Here is a 14,635-nt window from a genome sequence, read left to right on the forward strand (position 1 = left end):
TTTTTTTTTTCTGAGATGGAGTCTTACTCTGTTGCCCAGGCTGGAGTACAGTGGCATGATCTTGGCTCACTGCAATCTCTGCCTCCCAGGTTCAAGCAATTCTCCTGCCTCAGCCTCCCGAGTAGTAGGGACTACAGGCGCCCACGACCATGCCCGGCTAATTTTTGTATTTGTAGTAGAGACGGAGTTTCACCATGTTAGCCAGGTTGGTATTGAACTTCTGACCTCAGGTGATCCGCCCGCCTCAGACTCCCAAAGTGCTGGGATTATAGGTGTGAGCCACCATACCTGGCCAGAGCCACCAACATTTAAAATTTCTTTTTTTTTTTTTTGAGATGGAGTCTCGCTCTGTCGTCCAGGCTGGAGTGCAGTGGTGCGATCTCCGCTCACTGCAACCTGTGCCTCCTGGGTTCAAGCGATTCTCCTGCCTCAGACTCCTGAGTAGCTAGGATTACAGGTGTACACCAACACACCCAGCTGATTTTTGTATTTTTAGTAGAGACAGTGTTTCACCATGTTGGCCAGGCTGGTCTCGAACTCCTGACCTCGTGATTCGCCCGCTTTGGCCTCCCAAAGCGCTGGGATCATAGGCATGATCCACTGCACCCAGCCCTTATTTTTTCTTTTTTTTTTTAAAGAAGTGACTAGCACCTAGAGGGTCTTGTCTTATAAAGTGTCCCTAAGACTTCCATTTAAGACTGACTACACATAAATGGTTATATGGACCAGAAGGTCTACAGACGACGGAAGCAGCATCTTAGCAACTTTGAGTTCCTAATGAGGTAAACTTCCCCAGAAGTGACCATTTTTATTCTTTACAAAATAAAATGTAGCTTCTTTTTCAGAAATACAATTTTTATTACATTCAGTTTTTATTTTTTCCTATTAAACATTTTTAACTTGCACAAAATGACTGAATCCAAAATAGTTGTTAATATAAGGATGCGATTACTTTCTCAACTTAATCTTGAATATAGCTGCATATTTCTCAAAACTCTACATGCTCCCAAACTCTACACAGTTCCCAAAATGAAGTGAATTCCCACAAAGGGCTCTGCCCTCAGGAATCTTGTGGTTTAATGGCGATCACAAAGAAGAAAACATTCAGTTACACTGGGGTGAGAGTACCATGAGGGGAGAACTGGCAAGGGGTGCCATTCTAGCCTGTGGGTAGGAGGCAGGAGGCTGAATGCCAGGGGAGACTTCCTGGAAAAGGCGATGCTGAGTTAGGACAAGTTAGCTAGTGAGAAGGGGTCTGGCTGTTCCTGGCAGTGGAGACAACATCTTTAAAGGCATGGGAGAATATCTAAGATTTACCCTCCCAGGACACAACAACAACAACAAAAACAACAAAACAAAAAATAGAAAACATATGAAAAGGACAGTTTTCAAGACACTGGTTATCAGGCAATGCAGGATAGTGATCCCTGAGAAACAGGAACAGGGTGAGCCCAACAACTGCCCTCACAAACTGAGGAAGAGAGACAAAAAAGAGATGGGGTAAGAGAAAATGAATGCCAAGATGGCAGACTCAAACCTAACCTTAACAGCAATCACAGTTAGTGAAAATAGCCTAAACATTCCAATGAAAAGGCAGAGATTACCAGACTCTGCCCAACCCTATCATGCCTACAAGAAATGTAATTTAAATATAAAGATACAAATAGGTTAAAAGTAAATGGATGTAAACAAGATTACCAGGCTAGCATGCTAGCCAAAAGAATGCTGGCTTGACTGTATTAATATCACATAACATAGATTTTATATCAAAGACTACTACCAGGGATAATTTCATAATGATAAATATGTCAGTTCATTAAAAGGACAATAATCCTAAATGCTTATGCCCCTAATGACAGAGCTTCAAAATACATGATGCAAAAAGTGGTAGAACTGCAAGGAGAGATGGACAAATTCACAATTATAGTTGGAGATTTCAATGTCTCTCTCTTAATAATTGATAGAATAAGTAGACAGGAACTCAATGAAGAAACAGAAGACGAACAACACCATCAACTAACTTGACCTAATTGGCATCTATAACAGAACACTGCGGCCGGGCGCGGTGGCTCACGCCTATAATCCCAACACTTTGGGAGGCCGAGGTGGGTGGATCACCTGAGGTCAGGAGTTCAAAACCAACCTGGCCAACATAGCGAAACTCCATCTCTAATAAAAATACAAAATTAGCCGGGCATGGTGGCGCTTGCCTGCAATCCCAGCTACTTGGGAGGCTGAGGCAGGAGAATCGCTTGAACCTGGGAGGCAGAAGTTGCAGTGAGCCAAGATCGCGCCACTGCACTCCAGCCTGGGCAACAAGAGTGAAACTGTCTCAAAAAACAAAAAACAAAAAACAAATTCTACCCCACAATAGCAGAAGGTACATCCTTTTCTTTTTTTTTTTTTTTGAGACGGAGTCTTGCTCTGTCATCCAGGCTGGAGTGCAGTGGCCGGATCTCAGCTCATTGCAACCTCCGCCTCCCGGGTTCACGCCATTCTCCCGCCTCAGCCTCCTGAGTAGCTGGGACCACAGGCGCCCGCCACCTCGCCCGGCTAATTTTTTGTATTTTTAGTACAGATGGGGTTTCGCCGTGCTAGCCAGGATGGTCTCGATCTCCTGACCTCGTGATCCGCCCGTCTCGGCCTCCCAAAGTGCTGGGATTACAGGCTTGAGCCACCGCGCCCGGCGGTACATCCTTTTCAAGTGCACTTGGAACGTTCACCCAGCTAGGTCACATTCTAGGCCAAGCTTGTCCAACCTGCGGCCCAGGAACGCTCGGAATGCAGCTCAACACAAATTTGTGAACTTTCTTAAAACATTATGAGTTTTTGTTGTTGTTGTTGTTGTTGTTGTTTGTTTTTTTAGCTCATCAGCTATTGTTAGTGTTAGTATATGTTATGTGTGGCCCAAGACAATTCTTCTTCCAATGTGGCCCAGGGAAGCCAAACGATTGGACACCTTTGTTCTAGGCCATTAAGAAAACATCTCTCAAACTTCAAAGGATTCAAGTTATACAAAGTATGTTCTAGGTCTACAATGAAATTAAATTAGAAATCAAGAGCAGATCTCTGGAAAATCTCAAAATATCTGAAAACTAAAAAACAAACTCAAACGTGGATCAAAGAGAAATCAAAGGGGAATCAAAAAGGCACGGAGGGAGAGTGAGCGTTGTGTTCCTAACACAACAGTGTGCTTGCTCAGGCTGGCAGCTGGTGGTGGTGAGGGACTAGGACAGGCCCCTGACAAGCCTAGAGGGGACAAAGGTGTACAAAGAGTGTACACTGAGGCCTGCTATACGTAGGCTCCGTGCTGCCTCTTCTGCACACGACATCTCATTTACTTCCATGAACATTCTATCACATTCTGGTTCCACCAGGGACTAAGGATCCCGGGAGGGTGAGGGGTTGGTTCTGTTTCTGTGATTCACAACCTAACAACTCTGGCCTGGTCTCAAACACAGCAACAAGGGTGTATGGGAAGGAGCTGCGGGAGGGGAAGGCTTGCTGTGTGCATGGGGACCTTGGTGTGCTCACCCTGCATACCCTCGCACTTGATTACAAGCAACATCAAGAGCTCCTCAAGGCAGGTCCCCTGAAGAGGACATGTTTAACATAGATTAATGTGTGTTCTTGAAAATGACACTCTTCATTTCTTTAAAACATCTTATTCTGTAGCCTTTTCATTCATTCCAGCTGTTTTTCATTCATTTCATTCACATGAAACATCTAGAATCAGCAGATTCACAAAATAGGTCCGTGGTTGCTGGGGGCAGAGGTTGGGGAGTGACTGCTAATGGGCACATTCATCACTTTTTTGGAGTGATGAAAAGAATCTAAAATTAGACTGTGGTAATGGTGGTACAACTCTGTGAATATACTAAAAACCATTAAACTGCACATTTCAAGTCGGTGAGTTATATCTCAATAAAGATTCCTCCTCTGACTCCCTCTGAAGCCCACCCCAGCAGGCCATCGAGCTTCTCTGGCCAAAGACGGATCTTCTGCCCAGAGAGAGGACAGGGTCTGGATCCAATTCTCTGCTTTGTCCCTGGGCCTCAGGCCAGCGGTGTGTACACTGGTAACCTGGTTCATAATTTCTTTCACCAAGTGCCTCGCCTAGATTCACAATCTCTAATCTCAGCGTCGAGTCCATGACTATAATGGAAGAAGTGGGTCTGGAGAGAGGGTGGCACAGGGTGGGGAGTATCTGATAGGCACCCCTAGAGACGGGGCTGGCCTTCTGCTGTGCTTTTCCGTCTACTGGATGCTTCTCCTCAAGCGCACAGGCCCCTCACCTCACCGCACAGTGCTGCTCCTGGTTTCCTCCACTGTGGCCTTCACCATCACCCAGGGGTCTCCTTTCCTCATCTCTGTTCCCCAGGCTGGGCTAGGCACCCTTCGCAGGGGTACCCACAGTGCCCGCCCACCCCTGTCATGAAGCCACCTGGAATCACAAGGGTCTATTGATTAGAGTCTCTCTCCGACTACACCGTGAGCTTCCTTCATCTCTCTCTATCCCCTGTGGGCCCTACAGAGTCCAGTATACGGCAGATACTCAATAAATGGTTGCAAATACACAGCATAGTCCTTGTGTCTATACCTCGGTAATCATGAGGTCTGAGTGCTGCAATTTGCACTGTACCTGTCATTTCCTCTAAGGCCCAGGCTGGTCAGGAGAGCACCTAGGGAGTCCCCGGGATAGATATTGAGGGCACATGTGTGGAAACAGGCTACCTTGGCCATGGTCTCTTTGGGGGACCTCAGGCAGAGATAACAGCCACCCCAATCTGTGGCTGGTGACAGTGGCCTGTGAAGGCAGAGGAGCACCTGAGCATCCTGTACATGGGCCCCTTCTGCCCCCTGGTGTCACTGTGGGGAAAGGCAATGGGGCCCCCTGGAAGTTAAGAGATGAGGAAGGCTCAGTAGGTCCCCAAGTTCCTGATTCCTGGTAGAGCCACACAGGAACCCCAGGCTCCTGAGGACTCGGTGGGTAGGGACTGAGCAAGGAGAGAAGCCTACAGCCCAGTCACGTGTGGACAGGCAAAACAGCAAAGGCCTGGATCCCTGATTTCGTCCCTTCCCTCCTTGCCACAAACACTCACGGTGTCTGATCTGGGTGGATTCAGAAGGGGCCCTGGTAGGTCTGGGGAATGTGATGGTGAGTGGCAAGGGCAGCTCTTGGCAGTGCTGCCGTTTGTTAGTGTGGAGCTGACAGGCATGTTGGCTGTGCCAGGACCTCCTGGGCGGAGGCTCAGAACTGCTCAAGAAGGAAGGGCTCCAGAGGTAGGTATGAGGAGCTGGCTACAAGCCCCAAAAGAGTAAGATGGGCAGAGCGGTTTTAAATAAGACAGAATATGAGACTCCAATAAACAAGGCCAACCCAAGGGAGCAGAGTTACATTTTGAGAGTGAGTCTGAAAAGCAGAGAAATGACAAAAGCGATCCCTGCAATGAGCAGATTCCAACAGGGCAGGATGGCAGGAGAGCAAACCCAAACGGGTACATGTTCCTCTATGGGATGCCAGCATCAGAGCAGGAACTGCTGTGTGGCCCTCCTAGCTGGGCTCTCCTGCTCTGGGCCTTCCTTATCCCTCAGCCTCAAGCCCCTCGAGGGCACCCAGTAGACCAAACACAAGGGACTAATAGATGTTTCTGCGAAGACTTCACAGAAATCTTGTTTCACATGACTTTAGCTTGCTTTTCCCTATCTTGATCCTTGCAATTCTTGCAAAACAGAGATTTCTGCAGTCGTATTCCCAGGCTAGGATCCACTTTCAGCTCCAGTCCAGCAGGCCCAACTGCTTTTTACCATTTCTTCCACTCAGAATGATTCAAATGGAACTTGTGTTTCCATCCAAACCGTCTCTCCGTCCCATATCCCTCTACACCCTTTCTCTGCAGAGAAGCAGGCATCAGATTCAGACTTCAGGCATGGGTCTCCCTCCTCCTTGCCCCGTACTGAATCAGCCACCCATGGAGCCCTGCCCAACCTCTGTGCCTGTGGTCTGGATTCCACCCCATCCTTTCCACTCTGGCTTCAACTCCCTGATCTACACCAGTGGTTCTCAATGTACACCAGTGGCTGCTCATTGGAATCACTTGGAGATGTCTGGATCCCACACCTAGAGATTCTAATTTGCAGCCAAGATTGGGAACTACAGTCCAGGCACTGTCAACATTCCACGCCTAGAATGTCGTAGGAATTTATAAACTGGTACCCGCCGCCAAGATTTCAAGCTCGACCGCCCAAGTGACATCGGTGTTGTCTCTGCTGACACCCTAAGCTAAAAACTAGAGGAGGAGAGGTCACCACCTCCCAAGGTGACCCACTCCTGCTTTGCACAGCTCTATTAGAAAATGATCCTTAAATTGAGTCATATGTCTGTATTCCTCTTTCACCTACCCATCTATCCCAAGGGCAGACTGTACCTGTTTGACACAGGTGTGACCTTCAGACATTTGAAAACAGCTTTCCAGAACCTCTGGGTCTTTCTCTCCCCAACTGGACAAGGCCCAGGTGCTCTGCCTTCTCTGCATGACACGGCCCAGAACATTCCAGCTGAGGCCTGCCCAGCAGAGGGTGGGATGGCCACTGCCCTGCTTTGGGAAAGGCCTGCCCAAGTACCCAGATGTGTGTGTAAGGAGCCCACAGGCAGGGAGCCCAGCCTTACCTTACACTGATCCAGCGGTGTGTCCTCGGCCTCCTGGAAGACCACGCTGAAGGAGATGCTCTTGGGGTCAGAGGAGAAGACCCAGCTGATGGTGAGGCCTGCTTCGGCCACAGTGATGGGGATCAGGCTGTAGGTGCTGGACCTCACAAACAGCTCCCTGCTACCCTCCCCGAAGCTGGCAATCTCATCCACTGTGAGGGGTACTTTGATCCTAAAATAAAAATACAGAGTGGGATCTGATTGACTGGGCAAAGTGCTTGTGTCCACTGGCCAGGTCATCTGTGGCTCAGAGGGGGCTGGAGACTTCTTGAGAGGACAAGCCCTGGGTAACCCTGGCCAACATGCTTAATTACGGGATGGGCAGTTCACTCCAACAAATGCTTCCTGAGTGCTTACTACATGCCTGGCATAGTTCTAGGCATGGAGGACACAGCAGTAAAAAATACAGATGACATATTTGCCTGTGTGGAGCTGAAAGCCCATGGGAACTAAGGAACTGAGGATGGCCTGACCTGCTCCACGGCCCTCGTGGACAAAAAGTGAGTGCTGAGGCGCAGCTTTCTGCTGCTCTCCTGAAGGTGCCCTGCTGCTCAGCCATCTGTTTTCTCTCTGCTATTTCTCCTTCCAATTCCCTGCCTCACCCTTTCACCTAATTAGCACAAGCCTCCCAGCCTTTCAATATAGTCCATCTTCTCAGCCGCATCTGGCATCCATTGTAAGATTCCACATGGAAACCCTGACCTTTCCTCAAATGCCAACATCCCATATTCTTTATAATGTAGGAGTGATGCAAGTAATACAATGGTTTTGGGGAGAAAAGCTTGTTCTTACTCTCCCTGGGTAGATAAAAGCTTCTTCAAGAAGTTTACAGGGTTCATTGATAGTGAGTTCCTCTGTTTTTGGGGTTCTGTGCTGGACCCAGAGTATGATGTGAAGAATGCGAGGTTAGGGCCAAGGGACCTGCCTCACTGCATCCCAGCTGCAGGGCTTACCCTCTCATAAACCTCAGTTTCCTCATCTGCCAAACAGGGACAACCATGCCGGCCTCAGGACTGCTGCAGGGACTAGATTACAAGATGAACCTGGGGAGCTTGCTCCTCAGGGACCCTTCCAGGCCGAGTGGCACCCCTCCTACACTGTGCAGCTCTGGAGGCAGCTAGGTTAGCTCACGGTCATGGAGGCAGGACCTCCAGTGCAGAGCTGCAACTTAGGAGCAGTGTGGCCTTGGGTGAATCACTCACTCATTTTAAGCCTCAGTTTCTCAACTGTGAAATGGGAAGGTGGCAGCCATCACAGGCCATGCCCTGTGCTCAGCAATTTACATGTTACTGTAGTAGCTCCATGAGGAAGGCATGACTGCTGCCATTCTGCAAAAGAGGAAATGAAGATTCTAAAAGATTAAGAAATTCGATCCAGGCTCACACAGGTCTGAGGCAAAGCCATCATCTTCCTACCATACCAAACTGCCTTTTGTGGAGAAAATGCATTACTATCCCCTTTAACACAGGGGAGGGAACTAAGTTCAAAGAGGTTAGGTAACTTGCCCAACACTGCACAGCAAGTGGTGGTGCTGAGGGCTCATTTGCCTCCAAAGCTGTGGAGATGAATGGACAGACTCCCCAACGCTAACGAGAAGGGTAAGAAATGATGAAAAAACCAGCATGCTTCAAAGAACAGCTCCAGTACTCACCTTTGTGAGAATTCAATTCAATGCAATACTTCTCCATGTGTTAAATTTTATTTCTAATTAAGACCCCTCGCCCAATATTTACAGTTTTCAAGAATCTGAGGGCAGGTGTGGGGGTCCATTCTGGAACAGACATCTTTCTCGTAATGTGGAAATCTTACCATATTACCATGTAAAAAGTCACTTACACTGACATAATGCCCCATTAATACTGGAGCATTTTATAATTTTATGCTCCAGAATTCTCCCCGGGCACCCAGGTATTTGGATTGTGCCTCAATCATCTATTCTAGACATCATCTATTCAGTGACAAGGACAACACTCAGCCTCTCCAAAGAAGATCTTAACAAAAACAATCAAGGGTTTGCTCAAATATAATATAATCTTAAGATGCCTATTGTCTATAAGGCTCATGTCACAAATGTGAATTCCACTGAGTGACCTCGGAAATTCCAGTTTACATGAGTCAAAGGGTACTAATACATTTGTAGTGTTCTGAGATAATCCCAACCTTTAACATGTTTTCAGATGCTCTCAGGATGTGGTTGCTAATCCTTAGCTTGCTGTCACTCTCTTTGAAAGAGGCAGAAAAAAATAACTTTCAAGGTGTTGTCATTCTCCTCGCATTTTATTCCCACGTCCAGCCGACCTATCTCGGTACTATCCTATTCTCCTCAAGGATATGCCTTGGATCTGTGTGTTCTAATTACTTCTAAATCTCATAACTTTCTTCATCCCTTTACCTGAGGGTAGATTTTTTACAAGTTTTATTATAAATGATTTCAAACATTTCCTTGTTCTTTCCCATTAAACGCCACTAAAAAACCTGAAAATGATTCAGCAGTTGTAGTAAAAGTGAAGGGCAGGAGAAGGAAGGCGGACTGATTAAGGACCCCCAGAATATGAGGAAAATCACAACAGCTTAGCGTCTCTGAGCCCCCACCTACATATACTAGAAAACCACTCGTTATCCTAAGAGCCTGGAAAATCACAGTGTGCATGAGGAAAGACAATCAACAGAAGCCAACACTGACATCAATCAGATGCTGGAGTTATCTGTCAAGGCTTTTAAAGCAGTCATCAAAAAAATGCTTCAATAACAATTTTAAATGTTCTTGAAACAATAAAAAAGTGGAAAACTCACACCAAAGAAACAGAAGACATAAAAAAGAACTAAATGGAAATTTTAGACCTAAATAATTACAATAATCAAAATAAAAAAAAGTCACTGGACACTCAATAGCTGAATAAAGATGACAGTTATACTTGAAGAGAGAAAAACAGAAATTCCTCAATCTGAACAACACAGGGAAAAGAGAATTGGGGGGCGGGGTGCAAGGAAAAAGAACAGAGCCTCTGGGACCTGCAAGACAAGGACGAAAGATCTCACATTTGTATTACTGGAGTCCCAAACGGAGTGGGAAAATAGAGTACATCTGAAAAACTATTCAAAGAAATGATGGCTATAAACTTCCCAAATATGGTGACAGATATAAGCCTAGAGATTCAAGAGCTGAGTGTACCCCAAATAGGAAAAACTCAAAGAAATTCATGCCAAGACCCGTCATAGTTCAACTTCTAAGAACAAAAGACAAAGAAAAAACTTGAAAGCAGGCAAAGAGAAATAACTTATTATCTACCGGAGAATACCAATTTGAATGCTAGGGGATTTCTCATCTAAAACCATAGAGGCCAGAGGGAAGTAGCAGCACACTTATTTCAAATGCTGAAAGAAAAAAACTGTCAATTCTATATCTGGCAAAACATCCTTTAGATATTTTGTGAAATCCAGCAGGGTGTGAAAAAGAATTATATACTGCAGCCAGTGGGATCTATCCCAGGTATGCAAGGTTGGTTTGATATATGAAAGTCAGTCATTGCAATCCATCATATCAACAGGCTAAGGAAGAAAAAGTCTATGATCTTATCAATTGATGTAGAAAAAAGATCTGGCAAAATTCAACAGCCATTCACGACCACTCAAGTTCTCTTTTACTATTTCTAATTGTCACTGCTGTGAGTAGCATGCAAGGGACATTTTGATAGCTTTATCTTTGCACATCCAGTCATCATTTCCTCAGGATAAATTCCCAGACATAGGCCCATTGCATCAAAGAGAAAATGCAATTCTTGAGCTTTTGGTACATCCTGCAGCCAAATTGCTCTCCAGAAAGGGTGGCCCTGACACTTCATACTCCCCTAGCATCAACAGCTTGTGAGTGGGCTAGCTATTTAATTCTTCCTGCTTGGTCTGCCCCATAATTCAATATAGTGTTTGTCCAAGTGTGGTCCAAGGTCACCTGAGGACTGGTGGAATAGATTATTCTCTCACGACCACATCTGACCCTTCAGGAAATTCTATCTTCACCACCTTCAAAATAGGTTCAGAATTTGCCCTGGCTCTGCCCTCTCTGCCAATACTTGGTCCAAGGAACAAGCATTCCTCTAATACCCTTTCAACTGGTCTCCCCACTTTCGCTCTTGTCCTCCATCATCTATTCTCCACACGGCAACCAGAACAATTCTTTTTCAAATGTAAATTAGATTCAGTCATTCTTAATGCTACACACCTCATTTTGGGGGTCCCATTTCCCTCAGATTCAAAGTCAAAGTCCTTACAATGGCCAACAAGACCCTATGTCCTGGGACCCTCATTTCCACTCTGACTCCACCTCCTGGTTCTCTCTGCTGCAGGCATGCTGGCCCTTTTCTCGGCCCCTCAACATGCCAGGCACCATCCCGTCGCAGGGCCTTTGTGCTGCCTGTTCCCTCTGCCTGAAATGCTCTACCCGTAGATAGAAGCCTGGCAACTCCTTCACCTCCTTCAAGTCTTATCCTCTTACTGTCACTCTATTTAAAATGGCAAATTCCCCTTCCCTGTTATCCTACTTTATCTTTTTCCATAGCAAGCACCACCTTGTAACATTTATACAGTATTGACTTATTTAATTATGTTGACAGTTTGTCATCTGTCAACCCCTGCTGGAATGTAAGCTTGATGAGGGCGAGGGGTGAGCCTTTGTTGGTTTTGTTTACTGACATGCTCTAAGCACCTGAAATAGTACCTGGCACACTGTGATAATAAATATCTGTGAATGAGTGGCTGAATCTATTCAATGACAGTTATGCAGCCACTGGACACAACACTGGAGAACTCGGTGATGTGGGAAAATACTCATGCTATAGCAAGTTTTAAAATACTGCAAAAGAAGATTTAGAATATTTGTGTCAAAAATTATATGTATATAGGTATATAAAAAAGACTGGAAGGCTATATGCCAACATGTTTTGCTTATCTCTATTTTCCTAATTTTTTACAATGAAAGTGTATTGCTCGTACAATAAAAAAATTAACAAAGTTACTTTGAAAAAAGAACATGAGGTATGGGAGGAATATTATAAGGGGCACGGGGAACTTCCCAGGGTGAGGGAACAGTTCTATATCTTAATTGTGTTAGTGATTACACTGTATCATTCATGAGAATTCAAGCACTGTATACTTGCTTGAATTTTAACGTATATAAGCTATACTTAAAAAAAGAATAAACGAAGCCCCACTGGTATTAAGTTAGAGCCCCCGGGGTGGTCCCCAGCGCCAGCACTGGAGAGGCCATTACTCCTCCCAACGCCACACCTGGAGAGGGCCCAGGCGGCAGCTGCCACTTACATGAGTTCTCCAGACTTCAGCAGGCAGATTTCCGCATCCTGCCCCACGGGCATGTCTTCAGTGTCCTCAGGCGTTAGCGAGGTTGATGTAGTGTCCCTGAAATGTCACAAATGAGAACACAGTCATTTAGCTATCAACACACAGGGCCTCACATCCTGGGGTCCGCAGTCTTGGAGTCACAGGCAGCCAAATCCAGATGCATGGGGGATCCTTTAATCACAGAGGTCATGACAGAGACCCCGGCAGATTTTGTGGGTAGAGGGAGGGCTGCAGGGGCAAGGGGCAAGGGCCAAGCAGGTGGACAAGGAGAAGACAATAGAGCTACAGCAGTTTCCCTGAAGCAGCTGTAGGGAAGAGACCTCCTGCTATAGGAAGGGTGAGCAGAAACACAAATCAACCACTCTCCTAGCCCACGCCGGCAGAGCCACTGCCACGGGACCAAGGTACCAGCACCACTGGGGTCCTGCCTTCTCAGTGTCAGTGCACGACTAGAGAGGCCTCTGGCCTATCCCTGGGGCACAAGAACAGGCACCCAGGGGAGGTTTTTAACACCTTCTGAATTATGGATTCTTAGAACATATTGGCAGATTGCAGTCCCTGCACTTCACTGATGGGGACACAGAGGCCCAGGTAGTTCCTCAGAGGCAGAGCTGGAGCCAGAACTAGATACCCTGACTGCAACTTAGTGCTTTCCCTGTGGGGCCGCAGGTCTAGCTCAGCCAGGGGCTTATACAATCTCAGGTGCCTCAGAGCCCAACCAGCTCCACTCCCTCGTTCTGCCAAAGAGGAAACCTAGGTCCAGAAAAGTAAACTGGCTTTGTCCTCATGTGAAGGCGTCAGTGAGGAAGATCTGCCACTTAGTGTGGCTTCTTTTTAAATTGCTGCAACAATCTGTGCTCTTCCAGGAGCTGAATGCCACCAGCCCTGAGCAGTGGGGCTCCCTCTAGCTGAGGTCTCTGTGGCTCTAAGGGCAGGGGACGTGGTATGACTGTGGTGGGGTCCACTGTGGTTCCAGCTTCAGCATTGTGACTGTGTGACTCATGGTGAGCTCTTTCCTCCTGAGACCCCAGTTTTCCTTCTCTAAATGGAAGCAAATGGAACCAGATGGACTCTGGGTTCTGATGGCTTGAAAAGGCTGTAAGTTTTAAACGACTCAGAGGTAGCATTTTGCAAGCCCACTGGTTGAGAAAGAGGTGGGCTTGCTCTGGTCAGCAGCTTCCTGCCCACGGCCTCTGTTGCTCTTCTCAGGGAAGGTGCAGGAAGAACATGGGCTGCAGTACCTGCTGCCACCGGGGGCATGCCTTGTCACTCTGGCATTTATTTTTCTTCCTGGCCCCAACCCCCTATCTTCCTCCTTGCCTAACACCTTCTTTTTTGCTTTTCCAGCCCCTGGCTTCCAGGCCCCCACCCCTCACCCTGGGACAAACAGAAACAGGGAACATCAGTGCAAGAAGCTGCTCAAGGAGCCAGCTCGTGCAGCCACCCACTTGACAGCAGGGAAGCCGAAGTCCATAGGAGACAGGCCAGGGTAACTCAGGCCTGCTTGTTTGCTTTCATCCTTGTCCAAGGTACAAATACCATAAATGAGATAAAGAAATAAAGTAGAATGAGAGAGACTCTGAAAGCTGTACTTGGTTCTCCCAGTTTTCCTGCATTCAGGATAAAAGATGTCCTAATCTATGATTCCTTCTCTTCCTCCATCACCCTCCTCCCTGACCACAGTGATGACAGACAACGCCTGATTACCTGTAAGCAGATGATTCACAGAGCAGGTTTCCCAGACCCTTGCTGGCCCCGGCGGATGCCCTGCATGAGTGAGGTGGGAGTGGGACAGGTGGGTGATGGTCTCAAAGGTAACAATTAGGGCAGAGGGCTTTCTTTTCAATAGGTTTTCAAACTGTAGGTCATGACCCATTTAGTGGGCTGTGAATCAGGAGGTTATGACCAACATTAAAAGAAATAGAATAAAATAGAAAATACAATAGTATATTGCATGTTGCGAGGATAAGTATTTATGAGGCTCTTGGGTTTTGTTTGTTTGTTTGTTTTTGAGACGGAGTTTTGCTCTGTTGCCAGGCTAGAGTGCTGTGTGGCACGATCTTGGCTCACTGCAACATCCAACTCCTCGGTTCAAGCGATTCTCCTGCCTCAGCCTCCCGAATAGGTGGGATTACAGGCATGCACCCACCACACTCAGCTAATTTTTGTATTTTTAGTAGAGACGGGGTTTCACCATGTTGGCCAGGATGGTCTCAATCTCCTGACCACATGATCGGCCCACCTCGGCCTTCCAAAGTGCTGGGGTTACAGGCATGAGTCACTGCGGCCAGCCTCGAGGCTCTTGTTTTGACCATATGTGTACACACATGCACACTAGGTAGCCATGCAAAATGTATTTCTTACCGTGAGATACTGTAGAAAATGTTCAAGCAACTCAGAGGATGTCAAGGGATTTAACAGCTTGAGAAAGGACGGCAACCAAAGCATGACCACTAGAGGGCACCCCACCTCCTACTAGAGCTGCTTCCGTTCCTTGCTATCGAGGCAGTCTCAGCGAAGATACCAGATACTCACTGCCCACGCGGCCTTCCTCCTCCCCTTGCTCTGGTC

General features: G+C 46.9%; 1 protein-coding gene across 2 annotated transcripts in view; it reads right to left on the minus strand.

The window, feature by feature from the left end:
* Positions 1–14,635, minus strand: part of FYCO1 (FYVE and coiled-coil domain containing 1) — a 79,434-nt gene that overhangs the window by 6,782 nt on the left and 58,017 nt on the right. Inside the window, exons 15-17 of one of the 2 annotated variants that reach the window (XM_011952672.1) lie at positions 13,772–13,831; positions 12,026–12,121; positions 6,671–6,881 (exon numbers count right to left, since the gene is read on the minus strand). In XM_011952672.1, the coding sequence (XP_011808062.1) occupies positions 6,671–6,881; positions 12,026–12,121; positions 13,772–13,831 (367 nt within the window). The remainder of the gene's footprint in view (positions 1–6,670; positions 6,882–12,025; positions 12,122–13,771; positions 13,832–14,635) is intronic. The other variant, XM_011952674.1, reaches the window with a different exon arrangement.

Source organism: Colobus angolensis, unplaced genomic scaffold (assembly GCF_000951035.1).
Source record: "Colobus angolensis palliatus isolate OR3802 unplaced genomic scaffold, Cang.pa_1.0 Scaffold344, whole genome shotgun sequence".
Classification (NCBI taxonomy): domain Eukaryota; kingdom Metazoa; phylum Chordata; class Mammalia; order Primates; family Cercopithecidae; genus Colobus; species Colobus angolensis.